Here is an 18,208-nt window from a genome sequence, read left to right as displayed (position 1 = left end):
GCCTTCGTCTGAGGGGTCACTCAGACTGACTCAGACCAAGACACATTCGGTGGATTAAGATTACACTGTGAATTCTGAAGACAAGGAGAAGTGATTTTTCCAAGGCCCCACCAAGGGGTAAAGCTGCCTCGGCACTAAGTGCACATACATGCTACAGACTGATAAAGTCTCCTGCCTTTCTGGTGAGAAGGGAACACTAATATTTAATACAGATGCACATGATCGTATCCAGAAGTGCTGCAAGATAATAAACTAGACAGAGCAATTTGTCCAAGGCCCGTATGCTGCCTCAGAGAAGGTGCTGTCAGCTTTGTCGTACCTTTCCTACAGGCTACCATTGCCTTCATTTACCATTCCTAAGTCACAAGCTACAAAGCAAACTCCAATTAGATTCTGCGTCCCTGGTATTAAGCCTGCTGAGTGTAGAGCATTTCCCACAAGATCATCAACTGAAGCAGCGCTTGATTCCTCCAATTGAAACTAAGCAATGCAAAATCTTCAGTAGACAATTGGAGTCCCTACAATGCTGCTTTGTGTTGTTAAACCTTCCCTCCACAAAGGTAGCGCTTTCAACCTCAGTCTTTAGCTTTGGAGAGCCATGTTTAGTTACACAGGGAGAAAGACACTTTCGGGAGACCAAAGCCAATATTTTCAAACCTGGATGGCTAATGACAGGAACCTAAATAAGCAGCTAGATTTGCAGAGATGCTGAGCTCTCATAACTCCAGCTGACAGCGACAGGTGCAATGGGCGTTCGCTTCTTCAGTTGAGCACCAACATTTAAAAACCTTGGCCACACTTTCTATATACCAGTCTGTAGAAAAGTGACTCTAGTTTCAAGCTCTCTCTCCTAGAAAGAAGTCTTTGCCTGAATTAACATTAAGGCCAGGGATTTTACATGCCACATGGTAAGCTCTGGAACACATCTCAGGAGTGAACAGTGCAACCGGTTCAATGCACTGATAAGCAAGATGGTCAAGCACTTCCCAATACAGGCTTCTAGCATCACAAAACCAGGTAGCTTTATGCTGTAATGCTCAGCCACGAATTAGATATTTTGCTTGACATACTGTTTGTTTTTAAGTCACATATTGTTGAATTTGATCCCTGTAGGTCTCTATTACAGCAGGCCTCTGAGCGACAGGCACATGAGCTCACAGTAGCTATGGACACTCAGGACAACCCAGCAGAGATGCCATGACAATACTCATTGTTGCTCTAGCTTCATGCTCCAGTTTCCTGTTTTCTATTTTACATGCAGTCCATTGGCCTAGCACTAGTTGAATGTGCACACACATGCTGTAGGAACACAGAATCCTTTCACCCGCTTATTCACCAGCGCCTAAAGAGACTGTCTATCCAAACCTCTATATGGCATTCATTAATGCAATATTTGTACATCTAAGACAAACCGTTATTTCAGTGAGGATCCCACATTCACACTCCAGGGAAGTCGGGTTAGATTTCTAGAGAGGGACTGAACTTAGACTTGAAGAGATGACACTCATGTTCCCAAACTGCAAGAGGACTGAGGCTAGAAACACAGAAAATAGCAAACAGGAGATTGGGCAAGAGCATAGTTTCAAGTCAGCCTCCTTTACATCTTGCTTAAGTTTTCCTCACTGTTTTGTTCATCTGAAGTTAAGGGGCCAAAAATTAAACCAGGAAAATCAAAGCAGAGTTTTCTTAGCTGAGCCGGAACTTATTCAAGAGCTGACGTGACATTTTAGGCCCCTTTCAGGTTGTGATAGCCGTTAAAATCTTGTAAAACGTTCCTGATTGCTAGAGGCAGCCAAGCAGTGACAGAGAGGCCAGATTCCTTGAAGAAGGTAATAACCTCATTAGAGGAGAAATTCGAAAGAGAACAGGTTTCAGATTGATGAGGCAGTGTGGCTGCTGGGAGATTGTAGGGGGCAGGAGCTGTACAGAACAGAAGTTACTGGAGGAAATTAAAGTCCAAGATAAAAAACTGTTATACAGACGTAGGGAGGAGAGAGGGAATAAGAACAAACAACATGGAAGTCAGAAGCATGATGTGGTCCCTCTGAGAGAACGTAAAACCAAAGTGCATCAAAGGAGAAAAGTCTATAACAGATGCAGAGAAGGGAGAGAGAAAAGATGGTTAAACATGGCCCTGCTCACCTAGGGCCAGACTGGGATGCTTTAACTTACTATTCCACGTGGGCAAGTTATTTCAGCCTGGCCCTTTGATTCTTAGCATTACAAGGTAGAGGAGGGCATCTTCTCTCAAGTCACCTGCTTTAACCCAGCACGTACCCGTGACACCGAAGGAAAGGGGGCCTATGCAGAGAAGGAGTGATGGTGACTATGCCCATTTTGTTGCCTTCAGAATTCCAATCAGCCTCCGGGAAAGCAAACGTTGCCTTTTCCTCTCTGGAGGAGGCTAGCCTGTTCTTGGATCAACTTTTGTCAAGACTCCAAGGCAGAGGCGGCGATGATCATTTCTGACATGAATGCAGACAGCTGGGGCTCATGCCAGTAGAAATTTGCTCTTAGCAGCTGTAGTTACTATTAGACTCCACCACCATCATTGCAGTAGGCGTAAAAGTGAGACATAGGAGAAGGAAGGGAGATGCAGCTCTACCACCACCTTATTTGGAGAGCAATCTCAATGATACCTTTCCAGGTGTGAGAGGGGCATTCAGTCAGTCTCCATAGCTCAATCACAGGCCTCTGCCACAATGCTCACAACAAAGGGAACAATCTAATTAGGATTGTGTTTGTGACTCTCACACCTGCACTACTAGGAACTGGACTGAGGCCCCACCCAGTTCACTTCCCAGGGGTCAATGGTAGACTTCTGAGGACCACTCACCAGAGCAGGACTGGAACCAGTGGAGATGAAAGGCACCAACTCATTGGCAAATTAAAGAGCCAGTCTCAATTCTATTAGAGTCTCCCCCTTTTTCTTGTTATTTTAACAGTAATTGACAGGCTGTCCCTGCATTCTCTCTCCTTATTTCCCCGTCACTGTATGTTGTAACGATCGGGAGCAGATCATCAAGGAAACATTCCAATCACAAACAAAAATAAAGAACCATCCACCAAAATGTATACCCATCCAAACCAACCCATACACACATACTGTCATGCATATTTACAGGAAGAAAGTGCAGTGGCAACATCAGCCGTAACTGTTCTAATCCCTCAGCAATCTCGGAAAATCCAACTTTCACCCAAAACAAACTGACACAAACAGGAAACCTCTGCACCAAGAACCACTGCTCAAAGCCTCTCTCTTCAGCCCTTTGCCTGAGTTTTGCATTTTGTGTAACTTTATGCAGAGCCCCTGTATGCTATGGCTTGTTGTGTGTGGCCTTTCTGTAATGTCTGTAGGCTCATTCTGGGGATGACATGGGTGCAGGGTATGTGACAGATATTGCAATCCCATGCACTATCTTTGGGGACCACACTGTGTAGTTATGCATCATAGTGGGCCTGGGGCTCTCTGCAAATCCAGCAGGGAAGGTTCCCAGGAACCAAAACAGTGAGGGATATAACTTTAGATAATGTTTTACCCCTCAGCCATTACAGTGGATATAAACTATTTAAGCTCTTGATGAGTATCCCTTCACTTCAGCATTTGCTTTTAGCCGCGGTAGTTACAGACATGGCTGTTTTTCCAAGGATTTTACTTGGCTCAACCTTTCTGCTGGTGTAGTGCGAGACATCCAAATTAAGTCTGATATTTCTCCATCACTGTATACACTTGAATCTAAGTGTTAGTTCTGCCATCACAATATTGTTTACTCAGACTTCATACTGATGTTACCAGCCCTCTCCATGCCTGAGAACCAGTTAAATTCATATCTACTGCTCAAATCCTAGGGAAGCTTGTTAGTTTTGAATAATTTCAGTGCCATGCAAGCTAGCAATTGCCAACTGCTATTTAATGGAATTAGTTAGCTAGAGCAGCAGTTCTCAGACCTTAGCAACCCCAGGACCCCCATTTTGATTTTAAAATTTTTGTGGACCCCTAAGCCCTCTGCTCAGCCCCAGGCCCCACACCTCCACTCCACCCCTTCCCCCAAGAACCTACCCCACCCCGTCCTCCTCGCTCCTCCCCTTCCTTCCTATATGCCGCTGAACAGCTGTTCCATGGCATGCAGAAGGCACTGGGAGGGAGGGGGAAGACTCACGAACCTCAGTTTGAGAAATGCTGAGCTAGAGATCTGATTGAACACCATAGGGCTGAGGCTCAAACGGAAACGTAAGTCACACCTTTCTGATAAATGTGGTGGTGTTGGGGAAAGCATTATCAGTATAAATCATTGGCAAAGCACAACCCCGGCAATCCAGGAGCACGGAAAGAGAAAAGCCTCTCTGGAACTTCATGCTCATCCATAATTCTGTTCTGTGTCTAATCCTAAGGAGCTGTAGTGCCTTAGATATGTCCAAGATCTTTTTTGGATTCACCTACTGCACAAAGTCACCCCAGGATGTCACAAAGGACACACAATCCTGATTACTAGGAGTTTCCCCTCAGATTGTCCTGATGAAGCTGGCAGTTGAGCTGCAGAATACTGTCAGACTAGAGCAGATACCCATAGTTTAGCTGCACAATCTGCTATGTCCTAGGGGCTTGGTTTCAGTCATTACGCATCAGCGATGTGCCGGAATGCAGCCTTTTCACAGGGAACAGAGAAAAGTCTCAGGACAGAGATACTAGAAAGCGGCAAGAAACATGCCAATACAATATGAAATCTGAATCTATGCTAACGAAGAGTCCCTTATGATGGGGAATGAGGTGCCAACTGTAATTTATTGAAGCCATATGATTTAACCAGATTTTAAATTGGGTGAAGCTAGTTAATTTCCCCCTGCAGGCTCTACAAGTCCTTCTCTGAGCTCTAGGCTCACACTCTCACCCTGGGAGCTCCCTACGACAGCCACAAACTTTGCCCATGAGGTGAAGGGTCACCACTATGTGTTGTGACTCTCCCTCTTTTCAGAGGCTGCTCTTGCAGGACTCCCAGCCCTTCCTGAGCTGAAGCATGAGAGGGAGGGAACTTGCACCTAGTTTCCAGCTTAAGGCACTGCCCTTGGGCTGACCTAAAGCTGGTCATTTTTTTTTTAAATGGCAAACAGAATGAGGAGGAAAGAGAAAATGATCTGGTGAACATAACATCCAAAACCAGAAAATACACCTTAGGGCAGAGGAGCAAGTTGCAGCTTCAATTAATCCCTATGGTAACATTAAAAAAAAAAAAGTAAGTAATCCTCAACTGGGTTCTCAAAATAATTGAACTTTTCACTCAAAGCTTAACTCAGATGCAGATTACTATGCAAAATTTGCACATGGTACTGCTTAGAAACAGCTTCCAGAGACCTTGTCACCTGTACAGCAGCTTTTCACAGAGGGAGGAGGACAGCGTCACACGTATTGTGCCTACTGACAATAATCTAGCAGGAACTATTACATTACCTCCTGGAAAGGACAACTCTCGTGTCCAGATCAGAGGAACAATTTCACAGTGGCAGCTGCGAGAGGGGCTCGGCCTTTCCCTCTCATCTAGCAGGCAACATTTACCCCCCTCTCCCCATAGCTATAATCTTTTGAGAGGTAGATAAAAAAATCCAATGTGGACTCCAGCGATAAGAGGAATGTCAGCCTGAAGGTGAGGCTGTGCTGAGCAGCCGTGACAGTTATGAAATACTGTCACACAAGCTTGAAAAAGGAACCAAAAAAAAGGAACAACAATATAAGCAGATTGAGGCAAATGCTCCCAGCACTCATCCTACTCGCAGTAAGTCCTAGCTAGACTACATCTGCCTGTGTTTGACACTTGATAACACATCTGCTTCTCATTCTGATGGAACCTACATACAATTGTGTCTCCAGCTCTGAAATTCCAATTTATAATTATAAAATCTCTTCCAGCTGGCCTCCTCCTCCACCTCCCCCCATCACCAGGAGATTAGATTTAGAAATATTTCCATATGGGTCTTAGTGCCAAGGCTGAATGGCTGATTCACACCCAGAGAGCTGCACAATTAAGGAAAATACTTGCCAGTCACATTTATTTGCTTTGAATATTCTAACATTTACAAATATACTTTATACAAATATTCTAGACCAGCCTACTGCAGGTCATTGTATCAAACAATTCTTTGAACTGTACTATAAACAATTTTTAAAAAATATAACTTTATGAAAACAGTTTCTCTGCTCTGAAAGTACAATATTATTTATGAAGGTGGATTCCTTGGCAACAGGCAAAAGCAATATGTTCTTTCTACTTGTGACCTCTCATTTTGCAGGCATGAAGTATTAGGATCAAAGAGTTTTTTAGGGCTTTATAGGTAGCAGGGATGTGACAATACATCTTGTTCACGACTACATCAGGATGCTATAAATACTCTCATATAGAACTAAAATTATCACAAAGCAATCACTCATAGAGGTTAAGGACTGATTTACTTTAACTTGTTAGTGACTGTTGGTTAAGTTGGCTTCTTTTTTTAGGCTCTTTCTTGCAGATAAGTTTTTAGGATAGAAAAATTGTGTTAAGTGCCAACTAACAACAAAAGAGCTGTTTGTACTATTTTCTAAACAGCTTTTTCCATGGTCCAGAATAAAATGAGTTGATGTACCATTGATCCCAAAACTATTATATTTCAATGTGTTGGCATAAGCACTATACAGTGGGTATTTATGTAAGCAAAAATCAGGGAGATAAATTAATTCAGCAGTGCAAGTGCCATTTAAGCCCCAAGCTCCATATAACTCTTGTAAATAGTTATGTTTCCAAAACATCCTGGAGTAAATAGTCAGGACCTGGCTGGGGTGGTAAATAATGCATCAGTGTTTCTCTTTGGAGGTCGGGCTTTAAATCCCTGATAGGTGACAAATGTGTTTGATTCACTACATACATTTTATAGGGCTACTTTGAGCAAGAAGTTTTACAATCTTGAAACAGTAGCAGTTAAGCAACTTTTATAGGGCAAAGGCAGAATTAAATATTTTTGTGCTGATTGAAGTAAAACTTTGGATAATTTGTCTTGAAACAACATTGCTTATTAATGACAAATGGTGTACAAGATATTCTAAAAATACCTGGTCCTTAAGTGCCTGCACTGATAAGGATTTCTGAGCAATGGGAACAGAAGAGCAGCAGCACCATCATGACTGGGAGACAAGGTAGGTATCAAACTCCTGACACTCATAGCATGCAACGCTGTCTAAAACCCACTCTCGGGTCACCACGGCAGTACACTTCTGTTGGATTGCTGCAAAACAAAATATGAATGATAAAATCATATCTGCAGGTCAGGGTGAGATTCAGATTGTGAGCTATTCTATTTCAGCATTATTTTCATTAACAATGTTCAAAATATCATTTCAAATCAGTTACATGGTGGCTACTACTCTACACGTCCTGACATTGCATAAAATGCAGCTGTTTCATGGCCACTTGACAAATCGCCAGTATCTACACAGGAACTCTTTAAACCGCCATACAAGAGAGACTACTAAAGGTAAGAGAGCTGAGCAGTCTTTGATAAGCATCACTTAAGGATTTCCAAATCACAGACTCTCAGTTTCTCCCCGCACACACACATTCAGTGTGTGGGGCATGTTTCTAGACATGTGAGGACACTCTCGTAGGGGAGGATGGCACAAAAGGGTGTTTGTGGCATTAAAATGCTCCCAGGTTACATCCATTTTTCAGTTTAGGTGAGGTAGGGAGAAAAAGAAACGAAGGGACCCTCTTGTCCCAACCACTGCCCAGAAGGCTGAATGTCAAGGGGGCTGTGTCTTTTTTAAATAAGTGGAGTGGATGACCAGACACAAATGAGGTTTTTATATTTTATTTTGGGGTTGAGGTACTGGTGCTTGAATAGTTGGAAAAGGAAGATTGTTGGCCGCTTACTGCTGGGTATTCTCTCTCTCCGCTGAGGTTTTCTGCTAGATCTCACTGGTCTCTACAATGCAAAGCCTCTCCTAAACTCTGTACATTTTAGAAAAGTAGTCCTGCTGCCAGGGATAGATTTCAGTTAAACCTGACTCTGGAGACATGCAGGATACATGGGCTGGCAGTTTATTTTAATGCATATTTACATTCACATTTCATCACAACCTTCCTACTACACATCAGGCTAGGAGACTGCCTGGCAAACCACCTCTCAGGACTTTGTTTACTCTCAAGATAGGTAAGGGAAAAATTTGAATGACCAACTGTGTCTGTTTTGAAATGTAGGAATGTGCTCCCAATTCCAAACATAACAGGACTTTATTCTGCTTCCTTTATAGAACCCTACTACTATTTTATTACTCACACCAGTGGAACCATAAGCACTCACCATGTGCACCACAAAGCAATTCATAGCTCCATATAATCTTACCTCTGTACCCTGAGTTTTCGAGCCAAGCATCAGGCTGTACAACTATTACAGCAGTAGAGTTCTAGGATTTCAAGATAAGAAACAAGATTAAAAATAGCTACCGTTATTTGTATTACATAAAATCAACCCTTCCCATCTGTCTGCAGATAGCAATAACTAGGTATTTCTTTGCTTCACTGCATAGCTCCAGTGAAGGAGTCAAGAGGAGGAAAAATAAAAAGTGTATTAAGTTTTGTAAGAATATTCTACAAGAGTTTCTGTTCAGGGAGACTTGGTGACAATAAGTTAATGGCACGAGAGCCTTTTTGCTCCCGAAAGCTGAAGCCGGAGGTGAGCCCCTATGACAGTGGTCCCCAACCTTTTCGTCTGGCGGGCGCCAGACAAAGGACCATGGCAGCAGTGGAGCACCCATCGAAATGCTGCCGAAATGCTGCAAAAATTCAGGGGGCGACGCCTCTTGATGATGCCGCTTGTCAGCAGCAAGCGGCGTCATCCAGAGGAGTCGCCACCAAAATGCTGCAGAAATTTGGAGGCATTTTGGCGGATGCTCCACTGCCAGCCAGGACGTGGGCACACTTAGATGCCCCCGTGGGGACCTCTGCCCTATGAGATGAGTTAAGTGGCCAGTACACAGTGCTCTGTGAACCTCAACACAGCAAGACCAGCACGTATCTTGGCACTACTGGCACTGTGCTCAGGGGAGGCCAAGCTTGAAAGAGAAGGGCTGCTACAGATCAATCTCTGGTTCACCCACAGAAGTGTGAATGGCACCTACCTCTATCTATATCTGGATACATCAGTCTTTTACAAGCACCAAAAATCACTAAGTATTTAGGGAGGGAAAAAAATCAATAGGACAGTTTACCTTACACCATCATCACTGAATACTTACAGCTTTGTGTGTGAACAGATGAGGCTGCTTCACCACTGAGGCGCCACAAAGCTCCGCCATCCATTCTAGATCACCTGATTAAGTCACACAAAAGTAGCACATTACAATTATGACTGCGCTGCCCTGGGGACCAGCATGTCAGAGGTCCAGCCCTGGTTCTCCATACCTTGCTAGTGTGGTTGTTACAAGTGAAATAATTTTATCCCCTTTATTTGTGGCATAAGCAGAGAACAAGGAGCCCTGCTCTTACTAGTCTGTGCAGGCCAATTATTACTATAGTCCTATCCTAGGTTCTTCAGTAGGGAGAACCACCATGGGAGCCTCGGGGTCCCAGGGAAACAACAGACAGCCCCTGGAAAAAAATGCTGCCAGTCAGTTCATCTTAACTTAAAGAGCCAAAGCATGAAATTACAATTGGAATCAAAAGTTACAGATCTGTGATAATTTTTCATTAACACAAACTAGCCAGAGTGTTTAATTCCCATTAATTTGCTGAACTCTTGATGAAAAAACATAACAAAATCTCCTAAGCAGAGGAGCCTGTAATTGCTCATCACAGCACTAGGAGTGAGCACTGCACATGCTGTGGTAATTACTGTAAATGTCAAGAGATGTGGGGATAATTCATCCAGTCAGAAATAAATGTGATATTGGACAAATCAGAGCTTGCTGCAGGGAAGAGAATGAAGAGCAAAGATGGGAAGATATGTGCTTTTACTACTGAAAAGTTAAGCTACAAGTTTTGCTGCTTAATTGTCTTCATAAGAGACACCACATACCTGCAGCTTTAAACTAATGAGAAAGCTGCAATTGTTTTCATCTACTTATCCTATGTGCATAATTGCAGGCTTTAATATGTGTTTTACTTTTCACAACTGCTCTTTTGTAAGATTAGGACGAGATAAAAGTTACACTGTGGCTGTCTCAGTTGTTAAGATAATGGGTAGGAGCTGTGTGTGAGGGTAGAAAAGTACTCAAATAACTTCAAATGTTCAACAGTGAGTACATAAACTTTTTCCAGAGAGAGTGGTGCTTACACATCTGCGTGGGGTTTTTTTTTTTAAATGTGAAAAGAAAATTTCAAACATTGAATGGAAGGATTACGTCTAAAAATATTTTACGTGGCCAAGGCAGACACTGATGGGAATGCATTTAGGGCTGCCAACATTCCAATGGCAGAAAACTGAACACCCTTGCTCCGCCCCTTCTCTGAGGCCTCACCCCTGCTCACGCCATCACCCCTCCTTCAGTTGCTCACTCGCTCATTTTCACGGGGCTGGGGAAGGGGGTTGGAGTGTGTGTGTGTGGGGGGAAAATCAGGGCTGGGACAGGGGTGCGGGAGGGGGTGAGGGCTCCAGGCAGCACTTACCTCAGGCTACTCCCCAGGAAGCAGCCAGCATGTCCCTCCGGCTCCTAGGCATGGCGGGGGGGTCTCTCCACAGGCACTCTCCCTGCAGCTCCCACTGGCTGCAGTTCCTGGCCAACCAGTGCTGCAGAGCCGGTGCTTGGGGCGGGGATAGTACACGGAGGCCCTATGACCGTCCCTATGCCTAGGAGCTGGAGGGACATGCCAGCTGCTTCCTGGAAGCCACCCAGAGCTGGGTAGGGAGCCTGCCAGCCCCATACCAATTGGACTTTTAACCGCCTGGTCAGCGGTGCTGACTGGAGTCGCCAGGGTACCTTTTCAACTGGGTGTTTCTGTCGAAAACTGGACACCTGGCAACCCTAGAGACATTATGCAAAAATCTTTGGACAATCAGGGAGCAGAGCCAGAAATGCCTAATTTCATGATTAAGTAGATTCTTCTAAGAATTGCCTACTGAGTAATAAGAAGAATGAACAGTCTTCTACAGACACTTGGGCAGATGAGGCCGGGAGAGACAAGATTCTCTCTCTCTGATTGGGCTGTTCACACAGGCCTGACTTTTCCATCCTCACCTCAGGTTGGGTAGTACCTGACCTCACAAGTAGTGTTTATTTCAGTGGAGCTACGTGCAGTGTAAAGTACAGCTCAGTTTGAGGGTGACAGAATCTAGCCCTTTGATATTTCTGACAGTTTAGAGGACTGAGACTTGCCACATTCAGTAAAAGAAATTTAAATGCCAGATTTGTCAAGACTCTTTTTTAATTTTTTTAAATAAAGTATTTCTGCTCTAACCCCTTCACTGCACTGCACTCTAGTTATTACTGGTCTTGTGTGCTTTAATTTGTTACTTATGGTAAGAATATTCATTGGAATAGGTGGGCATTACAGAACTTGGAGATCTTACTTTCCATAATCCTAAACTGTGCAGTATTTTCCTCAAGGCTCTAGTTCTTTCCTTTTTATTCAATTTACCTATAGGGATTTCTGTAGGGCTCATCACCTTACATTAAAAACACCATCACATTAGTAACATCATGGTATGAATTTCTGTGCTGTAAGGAGTGCTTGGGGCCATCACTGTATTTGTTAGGGCCTCTAGTCACCTGCAAGTGCTTTGGGGACAGACTTCCAAGATGAAAGGTGTTTTATAAAGCCAAATCTTATTCTATTTTGTGCCATCCCTATGCCACCAACACAGAGATGGAATTCTCCCGAGATCGGTGTATCATGGCATGATGAGCTTTCCCCCAAAAAGAATTGCATCCAAACTTTTTTTTTTTATATATAAAGTCAAGCAGTCTCTTGTGAGTTAAGGAGATAAAACTGGAAAAAAATACCTAGTGTATGTTTCATTGTGCTATACTGTAAATTGCAGATTAAATAGCCCTAAAAGGTGAGTCTCCATGAAAGGGCCAGCAAAGGCAACAATTCTGGAGAATTTGCAATGGCCACTGCAGATATTTTCTGTGGATTCTAGAAATGATAGTACATTCCCTTAATCCAGAACCCCTCACCTGTGCGCATATCGGTGAAAGGTCCATAGCAACAGATCTCAAAGTCTTTGAAGAGCTGAAAAACAAGGCACATGTGAACAGAGGGTAGTGGTTCCAGGGCAAAATGGACATTCAATGAAATGTTTGTTTTATTAGAGTGATGTATGAGGTCCCTCTATGGTTGGGATTCTCAAGCTATGCTCTGTGAAGCAGCTGTGGTGCAGTAAACTCTTTCTGGTAGTCCACAAATTAATGCTTTGACAACCAAGCAGGGGACGGTTGTGGAACTGGAAGAGGAATCTCTTTCTCATGAAGTTGTCTGAAGAATGAAAGCACTGGAGACCCCTGCACAACAGTATACAGGTATACTCTAGGAAATGTTGGTTCCTGTGACTTTGGTACATGACTTATGCTAATATATACAAGATCACAGTGTATATTTTGGAAAATACACCCCTCACTTATCTTATTAGTTATGCTTGCAGCTTGAACATCAATGGATTTCCTCACTGCTAGCTGGTTAATTTAAAACTGATATTCTATGTTAAATTGCTCATGGATAGTAGAAATTGATCATGCCTACAATACATTTTTTGGGATCTGCTAGAATTATTTCAACAATTGTTTCAGAAACAAATTCCCATTCACGCAGTGTTGTGTCAACCACCCTCACTTCAGTGGCCCATAGGCAAGGTATACAGTTTCTTCTTTCCTATGGAAAGGGTTTATTAGGTCAAGGAGAGAGCCATTCTGCAATTCATGCTTGTTCCATAACCCACTTGCTTAACCATTCAATTAAAATCTGCAACCCTTATGATAACTGCTTAAAGATCTTTGAAATTCCAATGACCATTCAAAATTGGGAGAGAAGAGTTGCCAGACCACGCCCAGCCCTGGCAGTGCTGTTGTCCTCAGAAAGTCAGAGCAAACACACCCAAGAGTGTGCACTAGATTTAGAAGTAGCTTAGTGTGAACATCACATTGGATCCTGACATTTTATGGGCACCACACAGAGAAAACACATCACAGAATACTGATCATAAATCAACAAGCACAGCTGCAGCCAGACATTCTTGTGTTGTGAGCCCAGCAGATGTCACAAGGCAGGCAGGAATGCACCAAATCATTACACTTCCAACTACCAAACCTAGGTGCTACAGAAGTGGTGTTAACAACAGAATGTGGCACAATTATCTCTAAGTCAGCACTGAAATAAAACTCCAGCATGATGTTAGGGGAACTGTGCTTCCAGAGATGCCATCTTCTGAAGGAGGTATAAAACCCCTTCTGGACATATTAAAATAGCACCCTTCATGAGCGTAGGGCTATCCTGTCTAATTTCCAAAGCAAGTAATTACACTATCTAAATTTCCTATGCATTTTCAATGGATGCAGTATCCTACAGCATTGCAGATGTAGCTGAGGAGGTGCTAATCTTTATCTACACTCATAGGGCTTTGTTCACTAATATTGGTAAAATATGGGACTTTGAAAACTTGGGATGAAAGCTACCATAGAATTGAAAAGTATTATTTTAGCTCCTATAGGAGCAAAAAGAAAAATCAATTATATTGCTGGCAAAGACTGAAGAGCACACTCTTTCTACAGTACATACATATTACATCTTGCTTTTAATTTATTTTTATTTTTCTCATTCTACTGCTGCTTCCCAGAAGTGCCAGCCCAGAGAACTATACAAGACACTGCTGCTCCACAAAGCAACCCATTTGCTATAAAAAAGGATAAAACTGGAGTTTCTTTAGGTTTAATACTCGAGTTTGGCAATTGTGTTACAAAAAGGAAAGGAACACTGTATGAAGTCTTGTATCTTGTTAACCGTTATTCTTGTATTTACAGTTTCTTAATGAATATTACCAAACATGCTAACCAGAGAACAGGGTGAGAAATGTCTCCAAGTGAGTGCATTGCACATACATGTATAACTAAGGGGGGGGGAGAGATCAGGGATGAATTGCCTCTCTCTCCTTTGCAGTAGGATTCAATTTGAGAGAGAACCTCTGGCTTCGCATTCTCCAGCCCAGTGGAGACAACAGTCTGTGTTTCCAGCGGATGGCTCTGGCATCCTTCTAATGGCAGTCACACACAGCATTATTAATGCCATTCTATGAGAACACAACACATTTCCCCAGCAAACTGGAGGGGTTGGTACCACAATGGCAAATGTTAATGGGAAGGAGCTTGAGGAAAAAGCCATGTGGTTCCAGGATAAGGGCTGGGCTTTCCCCAAACGTAGATGATTGGGGTCTCATCTGATGGCATAAACAATGTGGTGTGAAACAGCAACAAATTATGCCTGCAACATTTTAAGGTCATGGACTATTTGCACAGGACCTTGAAGATAATGAACACCCAGATTCGATAAATGAGAGAAAAAAAATCAAAAATTTTCTGCATTTTTTGTTAACAGCTGAAGTGCAATTTGAACACAGCCCTAAACCCAAGAATAAACAATATTTATCATTTTGAGATTTGGTTTTGTACAAACCCATTTCTTTCCTACTGCAGTGGCAAGACAGCATGACATTTAGTATTTTACAGTTCCATCACTCTGCAAACTGTTTTCTGTAGCAGTTTAGTCAAAAGATCCCTACACAGAGAATATAAATAACTATCTTAAAAAAAATCCTACGCTTAAATCGTGGGAAGAGTGTTTCATGTACAGAGAGAAAGTTTCAGAGGTTAAACAGCAGGTGATCAATGGAAACATTGCCTGTTTCTTTTAGCTGAGAATTAGTGTAGATTGGTTATACCTATCCCTTCCCCCAGGCCTCCATTTCCCAGAGCCCGGAGGATCACCTACACATATTTTTAGTTAAAATTCACCCTGCCTGCAAAAACCATGTCTTGTATCTCACTCATTCTACTTTCTGTAGAAGGATTATAGGATCTCCCTTCAGAACCTATCAACACTGATCCTTAATCAGGCAGAGGGATTGCAAATAGTTTCCCAGGGAGCTCTCTCTATAGCAGAGTACTTCCTTTGAGCCAGCCCACACCTATATTATAAAAGATGTAATTCACTCACGGTATGCATGTTGCATGACTGGCAAGCTCTAGGAGCAGCACTGCAGAGACAGAGCCAACTACACCGTTTATGTACAGTTCTGTACCTTTGATTTCATGGGAGGATAAAAGACCATTTTTAAAATATTTCAGCATTCAGCTGGCATCATAAACAACAGTTTATGCAAAATGGGATTCTTCTGACAGCTATGAATGGTTTCTTATGCTGATGTGCCTGTACCTTTCCAGCCTGGGATCGTCTAGCTCTCTTGGGGCCTTGGTGGTTTCTCCCATTGATTACGTCTCCTCTCACTTCAAAGTTGTACTGGAAGATAATGTAAAGAATCAGAAGTCAGAGACAGAAAAGGCCGGCATGGTGAGCCCATGATAAAAGATAAAAGAGCAGTTGTATGGGACTCAATTAATGCAAATCACCTTGAGTTTATGGAAACTAGAACCAGTCAAACTAACCTGATATCTTTGGGTTTTTTGTTTTTTTTTGAGGAGATTATAAATCTGAGAGCAGGAAACGGCTCTCAGATTTCAGAAACTGGAAACCTTACAACAAACACACGCAGATGATGGACTAAAAAGCATTGTCCTTTATCCGTTAGGACATTCAAGCATTCAAGATAATTTTCTTCTGAGTTATCAGTGACTCGGTAACCAGTAATGCTATTTTTGACATAGAATGCCATTCCCCCTCCCCCTTTCCCTCATTCAGTCCTTCCTAAATAGGTTATAGCCATTGATTTTAACATTCCAATTAAGAGACTTGCCCCACCAAGGTTTCAGTAATACCAATTAGACAGAATTTATGCTAAAAACACCGAGCAATTCCAATTCCTCTTGTTTGCTACCCAGGCTCCTAGCAATGGTAGAGAAGAAATTATCTAATGCCTATACATCAGAAGTTAGAAATTGTAGAAAAATTGATAAGGAAGCAAAAGGACAGAAGGAGAAATTTATGGCCAGCAGAGTTAAGGAAAATTAGAAAGAATTTTTAAAATATATTAAGAACAAAAAGAATGCTACCAATGGTATTGGACCATTACTAGATGGAAATAGTAGAATCATCATTGATAATGCAGAAAAAGGAGAGTTCAATAAATATTTCTGTTCCGTATTTGGAGAAAAAACAGATGATATAGTCTCACCATATGGTGATAACACTCTTTCCATTCCACTAACATCCTCCAAAGATACCAAACAGAAACTTTAAATATTTTTAAAATCAGCAGGTCCAGATTACTTGCAACCAAGAATTTTAAAAGAGCTGACTGAGGAGCTTGCTGGAACATTAATGTTAGTTTTCAGTAAGTCTTGGAACACTGGGTAAGTTCCAGAAAACTAGAAGACAGCTAAATGAGATGACCTTGGTCATTATAGGCAGGTCAGCCTGACAGCAATCCCAGGCAAGATAAAAGAGCAGTTGTATGGGACTCAATTAATAAAGAATGAAAACAGGGTAATGTAATTAATGCAAATCACCTTGAGTTTATGGAAACTAGAACCAGTCAAACTAACCTGATATCTTTGGGGTTTTTTTTAGGAGATTATAAATCTGGTTGATGAAGGTAATAGTGTTGATGTAATATACTTAGATTTCTACAATGTGTTTGACTTGGTACCACATAACATTATGATTAAAAAGCTAGAATGAAATTAAATTAACATGGCACACATTAAATAGATTAAAAATTGTAGCAGATAATTACCTCCTCCCTGCATTTGCCAACATCAACAGTCATATTTTATCTTTGGAACTGTTGCTAGACAAAAGGTCAAGAAAATATCACAGGGGAGGCTCTTTGTTCAGCAGCATGGAATACCTACATTCTGCAGAACTTGGTACGGCCTAGAAGCCTCACTCCTATGCCAAATTCTCCTCTGTCTCAAACACCCCCAACTAATTTTCAGTTTCAAATATTTAATTCCTGTTTGTCTCAGACATGATTAATATGCTTATCGCCATAGTGTCTGGATGCTAGTGCAATGGACATAGTATGCATTTCACTCTTAAGACATCAGACCCACCTCATCAAGTATCCTTCCTTCCTTAAAAGACTGAACAATCCCTAAACAAAAAGAACAGATCACATTAAATCAGGCAGGATGCTCTAATCAGCACCAACAGTCTAATTATGAAGAGAAAGTATTTCTTTGGGAGAAATCGCTTACAGTTATTTGAATGAAGCAATAGATACTTAAAAAAAAAAAAAAAGAGAAAGTGAGTGTTATCGTTAAATATCTAAATATTCAGATGGTACTCTGAAAAATACCAGATGCTAAAATATGAAATATAAAGGAGGTGGTATTAGGAAACTGGGGAGGATGGGACACATAGCTGCTCCAAAGAGTATTATACTTACATTCATAGCTAACTACCCATTTTCTTCCCGCAATGCCCAGAAAGTACTTCAGTGTCCGCTCACACACTAGCTCCATATCTGCAGATTGAGTAGAAATATACTGGGATCACTCTTAGTTTTGCCATCTAAATAACGTAAAGCAACTTTGAAAGTTGATTCATATTTAAAGTGATAGGCCACCAGAAAAACACATACTACCCAATGACACGGTTGACGAAGGTACTTTCAAGGGGGTTCAAACTACCAATGTCCTAATGCTGCTCCCTCCTGGGTCTCCTCAAAGGGAGGAATCTAGTATAGTAGTCAGTGGAGAGTCTCTGATTGTACACCCCCACCCTCCAGCCCAGGTTTCCTATTGAATTGAGCTCAGAGATGTTGGAAAGGCAAAATACAAGACTCTGAATTTGTATGCAAGTGAAATATTCAAACCCTCCCAATTTTCCCCTTGTGGCTTCCTCACCAGCTTTCATTAGGAGAGGAGAAAAATAGTAGGTTGAGGATCTAATGGATTAAAAATGATAAAGACTTTTTTCCCTTTCTACATCATTTTTTTAAACTGGTAAGAAGAATCTTGAAAGAATTTTGAAATGTTCCTATAAAGCAAACTAAGGACAGAAGTAGGTTATTTTATTATAAATAACTAAATCCTGTAACACAGCAGATCAACTAGCAGCAGTAGCTCATAAAATACTTT

The 18,208-nt window shown here is 41.9% G+C and overlaps 1 protein-coding gene across 3 annotated transcripts in view; it reads right to left on the bottom strand.

Moving 5' to 3' along the window:
• Positions 1-6,025: 6,025 nt before the first annotated feature.
• BRCA1 (BRCA1 DNA repair associated) overlaps positions 6,026-18,208 on the bottom strand; it is a 46,477-nt gene continuing 34,294 nt past the window's right edge. For all 3 annotated transcript variants that reach the window (XM_044999828.1, XM_044999829.1, XM_044999827.1), the window contains exons 17-23: positions 17,515-17,592; positions 17,180-17,220; positions 15,384-15,467; positions 12,140-12,194; positions 9,260-9,333; positions 8,368-8,428; positions 6,026-7,251 (exon numbers count right to left, since the gene is read on the bottom strand). In XM_044999828.1, coding sequence (XP_044855763.1) covers positions 7,145-7,251; positions 8,368-8,428; positions 9,260-9,333; positions 12,140-12,194; positions 15,384-15,467; positions 17,180-17,220; positions 17,515-17,592 — 500 coding nt within the window. In that variant the 3' untranslated portion in view covers positions 6,026-7,144. The remainder of the gene's footprint in view (positions 7,252-8,367; positions 8,429-9,259; positions 9,334-12,139; positions 12,195-15,383; positions 15,468-17,179; positions 17,221-17,514; positions 17,593-18,208) is intronic.

Source organism: Mauremys mutica, chromosome 25 (assembly GCF_020497125.1).
Source record: "Mauremys mutica isolate MM-2020 ecotype Southern chromosome 25, ASM2049712v1, whole genome shotgun sequence".
Lineage (NCBI taxonomy): Eukaryota > Metazoa > Chordata > Testudines > Geoemydidae > Mauremys > Mauremys mutica.
This window is presented reverse-complemented; position numbering and strand designations above follow the sequence as displayed.